The following is a 13,572-nucleotide window of genomic DNA, read 5'->3' as shown; positions in this document are numbered from 1 at the left end:
CACACACACACACACAGGCTAGCCTCCCCTCCCTTCCTCCCCGGGGCGTTGGGACACGTAATTTCTCATTCCGTAGGTTAAATTAAGTTTTCATCTCCTTCCTTCTTCTAGGGTTTCCAGCTGCCTTGAGAGAGAGAGAGAGAGAGAGAGAGAGAGAGAGAGAGAGAGAGAGAGAGAGAGAGAGAGAGAGAGAGAGAGAGAGAGAGAGAGAGAGATAATAATGTGTCTTCTCTCCCACAGGTTGGATCTTTCGTCCTCGTCCTTCTTAGTTTCAGGTAAGTCCGAAGCTTCCTTATGTTCTTATGTTCTGAGCACGAGAGAGAGAGAGAGAGAGAGAGAGAGAGAGAGAGAGAGAGAGAGAGAGAGAGAGAGAGAGAGAGAGAGAGAGAGAGAGAGAGAGAGAGAGAGAGAGAGAGAGAGAGAGAGAGAGAGAGAGATCTCTCCTTGTCTCTCTCTCTCTCTCTCTCTCTCTCTCTCTCTCTCTCTCTCTCTCTCTCTCTCATCCTTTCCTCCTCCTCTTTCCCCCTCCCTTTACTCCGCCCGTTCCTCCCTTGTTTCCCTCTTTCCTGTACTGCCTGACAACACACTAGTTTCTCTCTCTCTCTCTCTCTCTCTCTCTCTCTCTCTCTCTCTCTCTCTCTCTCTCTCTCTCTCTCTCTCTCTCTTTTAATTTCACGAAGTACTGTCCCTTCTGTCCTTCTCTTTTTCTTCCTTGTTCTGTATCTTTTTATTGATTTTTTCCCGCCCTTCCCTTCCTCCATTTCCTTCCTTCATCAATCATTTTCCCTAACCCTTTCATTCGTGCTTCGCTGTATCCTTCCCCCTTTCTCCTTTTTCCTTCGTCTCTCATTAACCTCTATACTTCTCTTTTGCTTTTCTCTATTTCTTTCTTATGTTTCCCATTCCTTAACTTTTTAGTTTGTGCTTCTTCATATTCTTATTTTTTTCTTATTTATGTCTTCACAGTCTTCTATTTTGCTCTTCTTTCTTATTTATCTTTCTTTCATTTATTTCTCTTCCTCTCTTTACTTACTCTTCACTTACTCTTTATTTCGTTTCCCTGACTTTTTTTCCTTGTCTTTTTTTCATTTATATCTCTGCTTTTCACCTTTTCTCTTTATTTCAAGTTTCTGGTCCCCCCCCTTTTTTTTTTATCTTAACGTATTTACAACAGGTTTAAAGTTTCGTGTTTCGTTGTGTAGGTATTCAAGAAGCCTGCACATATAACACATACAGGAAGAAGAAAATATATACGAGAATTTATTATACCATATATAAAAAAAAGTTTACACAAATGGTCACTTATATACACAGCACTAGTGTGGATGTTTGTGGCTTGTACACTTTCTCCTCTCTCTCTCTCTCTCTCTCTCTCTCTCTCTCTCTCTCTCTCTCTCTCTCTCTCTCTCTCTCTCTCTCTCTCTCTCTCTCTCTCTCTCTCTCTCTCTTTAAGATGTTTTTCTTCTTTTTTTCCTTTCTTTTTATTTTTTTCCCTTCTCCGTGATGTTTCAAGTTGCTTTTTAATCATTCCACTATTTATACGCTTTTTATGCACGTTTCATTCTCAATATTATTTTTTTTTCATTTTTATTTTCCTCATTTTTCTTTTATTCCTCCTTTCAAGTCTTGAATTTTTTTTTTCTGCTTGTCAATTTCGTTATTTCACTATATTTTCACGTGTATGCATTTACCCTTTACTTTTTTCCGCCTTACTTTTCCCCCTCCTCCTCCTCCTCCTCCTCATCCTCTTCCTCCTTTTCCCTTTGGACCTCTGCCTTCCTCCCAACACGGCCAGTTTCCCTTTATTTATTTTTTTTTACTTTCCTTGGGTCTTATTTTTTCCTTTCAATGTGCATCTGGCATTTAGGCATGTATGTGGACTCTCTCTCTCTCTCTCTCTCTCTCTCTCTCTCTCTCTCTCTCTCTCTCTCTCTCTCTCTCTCTCTCTCTCTCTCTCTCTCCTCTGCGTCTCCTTCCCTGTCTCGCTTACCTTACCGTCCATCAGTGCTCCCTCACTTTTCCTCCCTTTCACTCTCTCTCTCTCTCTCTCTCTCTCTCTCTCTCTCTCTCTCTCTCTCTGCTTCTCTCGGGTCGCGGCGCCTCCCTTGCCTTGCCTCCCGTAATGGCTTGTCAGTGTGACTTGCCGTGGTGGCCAGAAGGTCGCTAACACACCGTCGCCGCCGCCAGATTTAGTGCTCGTAATAGCGTAAAATCCATACTGCGTGGGGGTCTCGGGCTGCATATCGGTAATGGACGCCCGCTGGAGGAGAGCCGGGGGTCGGGAGGAGGAGGAGGGAAGGGAGTGGATGACGTCAAGGGAGGGGAGAGCGCTAGGCGGAAAGGAAATTAAAGGAAGGAACGTTGGGGGAAGAGGGAAAGAGACTCTAGAGGTCGTGGAAAGCAAGGTTCTATGATTCCGTAATTAAATATGTGAAGGTAAGAGGATAGTTGATGGGAAAAAAGGTGGCAGCCAAACTAGGGGGAAATTAAAAGAGGTAACAGGGGATGGGGGCGGGGTAAAAATACTGGGGTACGTAATGGAAAGGTTGGGTTGGGTTGGCTGGGTGGCTGGCTCGTGCACCCGTGAAATGCGCAGTGTGTGTGTGTGTCTTGTGAAGATTACCATTGTATAGTCATGGTTATTAGCCGAGCAACACGCCACACTCACTTCCATTGTATTCAGCGTCTTCCTTCATTCGTAAATTCCCTGACCACGTGACAGTGAACCGTATTCTGAAACACCTGTACTACTTCCAAAGGACACAGATTGAACCTACGCGGGTGTTTATGGATCTTTTTATGGTTTTAGTGACAGATTAACAAGATTTATACATTATTATAAGGAAAAAGAGTCTTGAGAACTCAGCTAGTCATCTCTGTGGTCTCTGAAAATAATCGTGATGAGAGAGTAAAGCTTATCTGAATACTGGCCAGTATCGTTACACAACATGACAACTGAGAAATGTTTACCAGATCAGAGGACTTAAGATTGCATAGATGACTGGTAAATGTTAAAATATATGTGGTTATTTTCCCGAAGGAGGCATTTACGTACAGTATCGTAACCGAGATGTATGTAAGGTTGTCTTCAGCGTGAAAAATGAGATACAGATATGATAAAGTCTTCAAAACGTGAAAAAAAAAAAAAAGTAAATGAAGCACTTGCATCTGGCGCTGTGTACGTAATGCCTGCATGTTTAAGGAGGCGTTGTAAGGAGGCTTCACGTGCTGGTATTAAGGAGTTACCTATTCAGTAAGGGATTCAAATTAGTTGGGAATTTTTTTCTTGGATCATGCCAGCAAAAACTGTGATAATTTTAACATCCCTAAGTATAAATCACCTTTGTTCAACGTATGGGCAAAAATTATAAAGGATAGAATTAGAAGCGTATGAATAGCGGTCTTTTCATGTAGAACAGCTTATGAATATTACGCTATTATAACAGAATGCATTTCCCTTCAAGCTGAAATACACTGATTGGGAAGAAGTTATTCAAGTAGATACAAACTGTGGCCTTTCATTTACCTCATCTCAACATCCTGCACTTAATGGCGTTGGCAACCATGGATTGGCACATCTTCCTTCTCCTCGCTCCCTGCAGCATCCGCCCAGCTGAGCATCCTTCACCAGCTGCTCTCTCCATTTAATCCACGTACCTTTCTCTCTGGTTTCCTCTCACTCTTCTGTCAGGTACTCTTCCCGTCAAACTCACAGTCTCCAGCCCTCTTCTTCTCATCACTTGGCCCTGAAACTCCATTTGTTTCTTTTTAATGTTCATTGTCTCTATCAGTTATCTTCACTTCCATTCTGTGCCGCTCCTCGTGTGTTTGTCTTGCTGTCCATGGTATTTTTTACCTGTTACCGATAACGTCATATTTCAGCTTCTTCCAAATCCCTCTCCATCTCTTTACTTATAGTCCAGGTTTGCGACCCGTATGACAGCACTGCCTCGATGTAGGTTTTTCGTTATCTTTAGTCTTCGAAGTCTCTGAGAAAATCCTTTGTGAGTGTCTTTGTCTGTTAAGTAAAAGAACTCCTGGTAGCGTGTTCCTCTGTACGCATTTGCTCCAAATATTATGCAATTATGATTATTATGACCTAAGTAGAGAGACAAATCGTTTGCAGCCTTTAAGGTTTTTAAACTGTTAACCGAATACAAAGAGTGTCTTAAAGGAAATGCAAGCAAAACTGAAATAGTCTCTCCGTATCATTTACTTTAGGACAAACAAATGAATACAGCTTTTGACCCACAAATAAAGAAGAGAAATGGTACCACAAATGGGCGTCCATTCTTCACTATTTTTGTTTACTGTTTGTACATTAAAGTCGTACGTTTTTCAATCAGTCTTGTTGCTGGTGGTGGTGGTGGTGGTGGTGGTGGTGCTGGTGCTTCTATTCTTGTAGCTGGCCAAACTTGAAAACGAGACTCGAAGGACTGTCGCAGGAAGTGAGTGTGGTTGGAATTCTCAAGAGAGGGAGAAAATACAGGAACAGATGTTAAGGCGCTACATACAGAATACAAGACAAGGAAAGGAGAGGTGAAAAAAAAGAAGAGAGAGAGAGAGAAGAGGAGAAAAGGGACAGGAGGGAATAGAAAATATAAGAGGAGATGAAGACCTAAATATTAGAGGTAGCATAAAAAGTAAAAAGAAAAAGAATGAAAGACACAATAGCAATTAAAAGAAAAAAAAACACGAGAGCAAGTAAAGAGAACAGACAACAAATTACGAGTAATAGAAAACACTGAAGAAAAATGTAAAAATTGGAATAAACAATAAGAAAAAAGATAAAACATGACGAAAAAAAAAACTGAAGCGAAAGAAATTGGAAGAAAGTGAGGATAAAAAAAAAGGAGACACCGTTGAGAAGAAAAATGAAAAAAAATATAAAAGAAAAAAGAAAAAAAAAGCAGAACATGAAGCACGACAAAGAAAAAAAGACGAAAAAAAGGCAGAAAATAAGAAAGTAAAAAGAAAGTGGAAAAGTTTAAAAGAAATAAAAAAAGAAATTATAAAACACGGGGGGAATAAAAGGAAAACAAAACGAAAGAAAGTAGAAGGAAATAAGAAAGAAAACATGAAACTGACACTATTGAGAAAAAGAATGAAAAATGAGAAGAAACAGAAAAAAAGAAAAAAGGAAAAATAAGACAGAAGAAAAAAGTCGAAAAGAAACACACACGAGAAGAAAAGATGAGGAAAAAAGAGAGAATCGGTCGGAAGGGAAGGCAAGACCGAAGAAAGAACGAGAAGTGACAGAGAGACGAAGAGGAACAGAAGGAGAAAGGAAAGGAAATGTGCTTAATGAGAAAGGAGATGAAGCTTGTCCTCACCTTTCCTGCCCAACACTGAACTCACACTCCAACTCTCTCTCTCTCTCTCTCTCTCTCTCTCTCTCTCTCTCTCTCTCTCTCTCTCTCTCTCTCTCTCTCTCCTCTCTCTCTCTCTCTAATATCTTTTTTTCATTTTAAACACTTCTTGAAGGACATTTTATTTGCTCTAATATCACATATCTTTTTTTCTATCTCTTTCTTCTTTTCTATATTAATTCACAATATACTTTCGCTTTACTTCCGTTTTGCATTGTTATTATTATTTTTTTTTACCTCCCCTTGTCTCCTTTTCACGTTTATTGTTGTCGTGTTGCGTTCCCTTTTGCATTTTTTTTTTCCAGCAGGACGTAACAGAGATCGTTAGTATTCTCCGCTGTCAGCACGCCAGGATAACGCTATTATCACTTAAATGCTCCCCTGACTGTATACTATTTGCTCCATCTATCATTCCTTATTTAGCTTTCTTTTCTTTTCTTTTCTTTTTTTTTTTCCAAGGGGTCCTTCCCTATCGTCGTCTTCATTGTCCTCCACCTCTTCCTCCTCATTCGTCTTTCGTCTTCCCCTTCGTCTTCATTATTCCCCTTCCGTTTCCATTTCCTCCTCCTCCTCCTCCTCCTTCTCGTTTTTGTTCTTGTTCTTTTTCTTCTTCTTAAGCGACAACACCTACGGAAGGAGAACGCTCAGTTAAGAACAGAGAAAAGATTGTCACTCGTACCCTCTTTAATTACACACACACACACACACACACACACACACACACATATATATATATATATATATATATATTATATATATATATATATATATATATATATATATATATATATATATATATATATATATATATATATATATATATATATATAATATATATATATATATATATATATATATATATATATATATATATATATATTTATATAATTTATTTTTTTCCACATTTCCTTCTTACCTTTATTTTATTTTATTTTTTTCATATGTGCTTCTTCTAGTCCGTCTTATTTTCTTTTCCTTTCTCTCAGATTTCTTTTTTTCGTATTCATTTACTTGTCACCTGAATCTCTGATGGTTAGCTGTGTGTCAGTCTCTGCTTATCCAGGAGTTCTGAAAGTTTATAGATCTTATTTTCGACAACCTCGACTCTTGCAGTTTGCACCATATGTTCTCTGTAAGGAAGCTGTTTGTCGGTCTTTGGTGAGCCAGGGGTTCTGAAAGATTTGTACTTTCAGAATGAACAGAGTGACAATTCGTTCCGACCTAAATTGGTTTCAGAAGTATTTAAGTTAGTTTAAGTTTAGTCACGTCAGATTCTAAAGCGTTCGTTGCTCATCGATGAATTTTTAAGCGTTGCAATTCTGGCTCTTCTCAGAATAAACGTGAGTGATTGGTTCCGTCATAACGTGATGTCAAAGCACTTCAGTTAGTTAAGAGGTGAGTTACGTCAGTTTAGGATAAGTTAGTTAGCTCGGTTGCGTTGCTAGTGCGTCATAACCTAATACCAAAGCACTTAATTTGGTTAAGGGTTGAATTGCAATAATTTACGATCAGTTAGTCAGCTTTGTTGCGTTGATAAAGCGTTCCTGGTTGTGTTGAATGGAATAATAAAAAGAAAACGAGAAAAAAAAATGCCTGGAGGTGAAGTCGTACTTTCAACACTAGCAAGAGAGAAGTGGTTGCGTGACATGTTTTGCAGTCTTGCTGTGTGTGTTGGCAGAGTTTCTAGCGACAAGGAAAGAATTATTCTCTATTTTTGGGAAGTTAATCGGCGTGGAGTGAAAGTGCTGCTGTAAAGATGAGTAGAGGGGGAGGAAGTATGTGTGTTCTTGAGTGAGTGGATGGGTGAAGAAGGTTGAGTAGAAAAAAAAATTAAAGGAAGATACGGGTGAGCGGAGAAGAAAGGAAGAAAGGAAGCAAAGACACAAGGAAGGAAGGAAGAAAGGAGAAAGACAAAAGGAAAGCATGGAATTAGAGAAGAGAAGAAAGAAAAGGGAAGGTAGACAAGGAATGAAGTGCGATTAGAATGACGAAAGGAAATGATGGAATTAGGGAAGGAAAGAAAGAAAAGTGTAGGTTCTCTCTCTCTCTCTCTCTCTCTCTCTCTCTCTCTCTCTCTCTCTCTCTCTCTCTCTCTCTCTCTCTCTCTCTCTCTCTCTCTCTCTCTCTCTCTCTCTCTCTCATCTCTCTCTCTCTCTCTCTCTTTCTCTCTCTCTCTCTCTCATCCTCTCCTTTCCATTTTTATTCCTGAAACTCTAAACTGGAACGGATTCCTATTTCAAATTCACTTTTCGTTCCCACACGTATTTGGAACTCTGCCGTAACAGCCAAACTCACACAGGCAGGAAAGGAGAGATTTTGCTTCCTTTCACTTCTCGCCAAAGACTCCCCAAGCACCCTCTACAATTCCCCTGCCTGTTTGTGTGAGTATGTCTGTGTATGTGTGTGTGTGTGTAGGAAGGTAGGTAGGTGAATGGAATTGTTATTGCTCTCTCTCTCCTCTCTCTCTCTCTCTCTCTCTCTCTCTCTCTCTCTCTCTCTCTCTCTCTCTCTCTCTCTCTCTCTCTCTCTCTCTCGTATCTTTATTCCATTGCATTTTTGCGGCACAATAACAAAAAGTGTTTCAACCAGTTTTGAATACAAGTTTTTATTTCTTCTTTTCTTAAATATTATTTGTCTCTATCTGCTTTTTCTCTTCATATATTTTTTTCATTAGTTTTTTACTTTTACGTAATTTGTTTTGCTTCATTTTGTTTTGAAGTTATTTCCTTTTTTCTTCAATTATCTGAACATTATCAGTTTTGTCCTTCGGGTCATCTTTCTCCATCAGTCTTTTCCTTCTTATTTGTTTTTAAGGTATCAAGTTACTTCTTTTTCCCCAGTTACTTTTAGCGTTATCATTTTTTTTCTCTGTGTGGTCGTAAATCCAGCATTAATTTATCCGTCACCATTCTTGTTTGTGTTGGAACAATTATTTCATTACCGAGCGCCACTTCTCTTTCTTTCTCTCTCTCTCTCTCTCTGTTTACTTTATCCAATGTGTTTGTTCGTGTGGACTTTTCCCTGCATTATTCATCAGCAGCTTCAGAATTTACTTGACTTTTTCCACCTCTCGTTTGTCTTTGAGCTGTTATTTCATTTCTCTCTCTCTCTCTCTCTCTCTCTCTCTCTCTCTCTCTCTCTCTCTCTCTCTCTCTCTCTCTCTCTCTCTCTCTTCATTAATGGAGATAATTCATAACCGCGACTTTGTTTTCAATCATTGCTTCCTCATTATGATGGAAATGAACCTCGTAGAATGGAAAAGTGCAGAGTCCCGGTAATAATGTGCCTGCGAGAGTTCAGCACGCTCACCCATCTCATCTGGCGGCCGCGTGTGATAAAAACTGACAGACGGAGCGAGTCAACGGGCCTGAAAAAAAACATGGGAAAAGCGAATGAAAGCTCGTGAATGTCATGCAGGTGGCGTGGCGGGATCGAGTTAGCGCCGCGTTAAGGGCCATTACGGCTATTATGGCTCAGAGGCGCTCCGGATAGACCTGGGGAATATATCGCTGGAAAGGTAAATGAATTAATGGAATGCAAAAAGACGTTTAAGACTTCAGGTAATTGGGTCATCCATTATTAGGTTATTTAATACGTGTGATATTATTGACGTTTTTATTGTTATGGTCGTCCTTTGTTATCTTTGTTATCTTGTTATCTTTGCTGGGAAAAAGTTTATGTGGATTCGGATAAAAAGAGGTAATAGTAATAGTAATATAGTAATAGTATTATGAACTATAAGAGGGTTTTCTAATTCTGGATAATCTTTTTGTCTCTTTTTCTTTGGGACTGGTACATCAATATTCCTTTTCTGCATTTTTGTAGCCCTTGGCACCCCTCTTACTTAAAGAAAACTGTTTAATCACAAAATATCGAGAAAGTTGTATCATACGTGATATGGAGAACCCTGTAGCAATGAAAGGGTTAACGCTTATTTTGGGATGTGAGCTAGTTTCCAGGCTCAGTAAAAGGGAAGTTGGAGCGAGATGGAACAGAACCGGCGAGGAGAGAATTCAAGATTAATTGAAAGTGAAATAGACTTCAGACACTGCTGCTGCTGCTACTGCTGCCACCGAGGCGCCTCCAGTCAGGGAAAAAAGTACAAAGAGCGTCTTAGTGTTGTTCTTTCCACAGTTCAGATAGAAAGAAGCAGTATAGGGCAGTGAACAGCAGCGTGGCACAACGCCCTCAGGTCAGAAGTTCGACAAAGTTCTATACTCGAGGACTCCTTTTGTTGATTTAATGGAACAGAAACAACGGCGGGCAGCGAACAGCCGCCACCCTGCCGGGAGAGGCCCGCTGCCTGGCTCCGCCCTCACCTGGCGGGCCGCTCGCTACGCAGGTGTGGTGATGGACAGGTAGTTAGTAGCTTCTGACACACGTGAAATCGGCTCCATTTAGGCTTCATTCCTCTTGGCAGCTGACTGTGTTCCCGCCACCATTGATGTTACTGGCGTTTTGTCGCGCAATCACACGCCATGGCTCACTAGAGACAGAAAGAGAGAGAGAGAGAGAGAGAGAGAGAGAGAGAGAGAGAGAGAGAGAGAGAGAGAGAGAGAGAGAGAGAGAGAGAGAGGTACTCGTCGCCTGTCTGTATTACATACCTGAGGGGAGGGGAAGGGGTAGGTGTGCCCCGCGTGTTCCCCCTGTTGCGGCGGGAGTGACGGTCTGAGCCCTGGCCACCGACGTTCAAGGGGAAGGAACGTTTTGGAAGCTGAAGTTGCATTCTCGAGGGAAGCACAGGGCCCGCAGCGAGGCCAAGGGAGTGTTTGTGTGGACTTGGCAAGCGGCAGCCTCGGGTCTACAAAGATGTGGTGTGGGGAGGATGAAAGTGCTATATGCTAGAATATGAAAATAGGTGAGGGAAAAAAAAATATGCTTGTTTGAAAAGTGAGGTGTGAGATTGTCTCGCATTAATTATTGGTTCATCTGTGTTTGTCTCTTTACTCGTGTATGTACTCTTGTTTTTATATAGTGTATCCGACTCTCGGTTTATATGCACCTGCCTGTTTTCGGACACGTAATCTGTATGTATCTATTTATTTATTTATTTATTTTATTTATTTATTTATTTATTTATTTACTTATTTATTTATTTATTGGGTTTTCACTGTCGGTTAATCTTATTGCTTAATATTTACTTAAATTCCTACATTTCCGTTTGCATGTTTGAATACACATCAATCTATTACTCCATTCTTGCCTATAGATACACCCAATGCACTTGAAAAAATAACTTTTAAAGACGATCGTAGGCCAGAGAAAGTAAACCTTGGTATATCATCTGCATCCATCACATGTACATAAAGTCCGATACAAATAGATAGTCTTCAGGTGGCGGGCGGCCTTTGAGAGTGTTCCCTCGGCCGCATTGCATCACCATGGTCACTTGTATCATGCGGTGAGATCTCCCCCCGTGGCTTTCTCATCCACCATTACCAAGACCAAGCATCACGCACTTTGAAATATGGAATCAGGTTTCACACTCTTCAGAGCAACCAAGGATACGTAACTCTCCTCACGGTGATTCATGAACACACACACACACACACACACACACACACACACACACACACACACACACACACACACACACATGAACACATTCAACTAAACGTTCTGAATATATACACTTAAAACAGTCATGTTCGTGTATATGTAAGAAAAAGAAAAACCTACACGGTTCACTATTTTTTTCATATATTTTTGTTGTATTTTTTTTTTTTTTTTTGTGAGCGTGTGTGTGGGGCAGAGGGACAGTGGTCGGTTTTACTTAATCTTTAAATTTTCAGTTGTATTTTAACTTTTGGCGGTGCAGTGACAACAGCTACAGCTTATACACTTTTTGCAGTGGTTAAGCCTATGGTATATTATAAAGTCGCCCCACAATGCATCAGTTAACCCAGTTACTGCAAATTAATCACATAATCATCGACAGTTTAAAAAAAAAATTTTTTTTTTGTACTACAGTCTCTTAAATACGTAATTCTGCAGCTTAACGATGATCAGATTAACTTCATATTCTTCTTTCTCTTCATCCATGCAAACGTCTGGTGGCGGGTGAGACATGACTAATGTTTCGCAAATTGAATGTGGAACAATGTTGTAAGACCGTAGCAAGAAAGTTGATTGTATAAATGAAAAATGTCGCACTGGAGTCGTGAGGGTCGTGTGTGTGTGTGTGTGTGTGTGTGTGTGTCTGCAGCAGCAACAGTACTAGTAGTAGTACATATTATTATTATTATTATTATTATTATTATTAGTAGTAGTAGTAGTAGTAGTAGTAGTAGTAGTAGTAGTAGTAGTAGTAGTAGTAGAAGCAGTAGTAGTAGTAGTAGTAGTAAAAGCAGTAGTAGTAGTAGTAGTAGTAGTAGTAGTCGAAGTGGTAGGGGAAACCTCAGGGTGTGGTTATACTGACAGTACGTGTACACACAGAAGAGGACGTGATTACACACACACACACACACACACACACACACACACACACACACACACACACACACACACACACACACACCCACACACACCGGAAGCAGAGCACGTACCTTCCGTTCGTTTATTACCTGTCGGATGACGTAACGCGGAGGCTGCGGCGGTGGACGGAGGCCGGAGGAGGGAGGGGAGGGAAAGGCAAGGACGTTTTCACTCTGGTGGACTACAGCGTGACCTTACTGTGGCATGCGCGTGACACATTCCACTGCTGCATGTCTGTACTGGAAATGAAGCGGGAGAGGGAGAGGGAAAGGCAGTGGTGTTGTTGTTACGTGATATGTATATTTATTTACGCATATTTATACGATCTGGGGAGTTATCATCTCATCTACACAGTTTCTAGGTCATGTGCAAGTGTTTACCGAGAAGGAAGCGGAGGAAAAGGAGGAAGAAAATTGTGTTTTGTTGGGGTTTCGTGAGATAGATAGCTGCAAATAATTCATTCCTCGCTCTGATTGAGGTGTTATCATCTCAGCCACGCAGCCTCGAGGTCACGTGCTCTATTCCCTGAAAGAAATCAATACAAGTGTGTGTGTGATGTATTTCAGATTTTTAACATCCTTATTGAGGGCTTTTCACCCGTGCTTTACAATCTCACATATCTGTTTAGATCAGAGAATGTAATTAATGAAGCCTTGTAATGGTCAACGGGTCTGCTGCGGTTTGTTCTTCCTTTGCGTTCTGTGGTGTTGTGTTTAATAACTATTGTCTTCAAAATGACGGACCTCTGCTTCATTCCTGTGCCTGAGGAGACAGCACAGTACCCACACGTTCTCCCCGGCGTGGTGGAGCTACGAGTAATTCCACCTGGCGCAACGTGGGCGAGGTTAGGTGAGGCAATCCGGATGCCAGAGTTAAGCCTGTCATTAGTGTGATGCGCCTGTAACCCAACCCGACACGCGCTCAAATGTCAAGGAGGTGGAGATGAGCGCCGCGGCAATGTTTATGCCCTTCTTGCCTTTCCTGAACTTTCTCCATAATTTCCCAAGAACGACAAGAACTTGCGTAATAGGCACTTGCTGCAGTTAAGCCGCTACTCTGCTGCTGTTACTTACCATCTTATTGGAAACTCGCCGCTCCAATTACTGCCACCTCCGGAAATGTTCATATACTTTAGCGAAGTCTGTTGTATTGTTCAAGATCAAAGCGTGACGGTAATGTTTGAAGGTAACTTGTAATTAGAGTCTGTGGTGGATGTGGAGAAGTGAGTGTCATGGCCGCCAGACGATGAGTGGAGTATCTTGGTGAGGAAGTGCAGTGTGAAGGCATCGTTTTTCAAATTGATAGAGAGACGGTTCCTCTTCTTTTTCTGACATACTAAATTAGTGAACTTATTTAACAGTCGAATATACCTTTGGGCCTCCTAAAAAAAGTCACGTGAAAAGTATTGGTTATAAAATTTGATACTTCCCTTGCTAAACTGCCGTATACGCACCCTATATTATATTTCCGTGAGGTGTGAATTAACGAAGTCGCCTCGCTTCTCCATCTCGCCGCCAGGTGTCACGCGTGGTGGTCACCGTGGGAACTCTCGCTCCAGTTTTTTTTCCCTCACCTTGGCGGCTCATCCTCTGTGCCACTCCTGAATTATTAACTTGTTTTGTGAAGGAATAGAAAAAAAGCTTTATTGCATCATGAATACGTAAGAGGATTTTTTGTTGAGTCCGTAATATTCAGTATTTTCTCCCTCTTTCTCTTTTTTGTCTACTTA

At 40.9% G+C, this 13,572-nt stretch overlaps 1 protein-coding gene across 1 annotated transcript in view; it reads left to right on the top strand.

The window, feature by feature from the left end:
- LOC135106812 (pseudouridylate synthase 1 homolog) overlaps positions 1–13,572 on the top strand; it is a 129,388-nt gene that overhangs the window by 93,622 nt on the left and 22,194 nt on the right. Inside the window, exon 13 of the mRNA XM_064016139.1 lies at positions 241–275. Coding sequence (XP_063872209.1) covers positions 241–269 — 29 coding nt within the window. The 3' untranslated portion in view covers positions 270–275. The remainder of the gene's footprint in view (positions 1–240; positions 276–13,572) is intronic.

The sequence above is a fragment of the Scylla paramamosain genome, chromosome 14, assembly GCF_035594125.1.
Source record: "Scylla paramamosain isolate STU-SP2022 chromosome 14, ASM3559412v1, whole genome shotgun sequence".
NCBI lineage: Eukaryota > Metazoa > Arthropoda > Malacostraca > Decapoda > Portunidae > Scylla > Scylla paramamosain.
The sequence above is the reverse complement of the archived record's forward strand: the minus strand, read 5'-3'. Positions and strand labels throughout refer to the sequence as shown.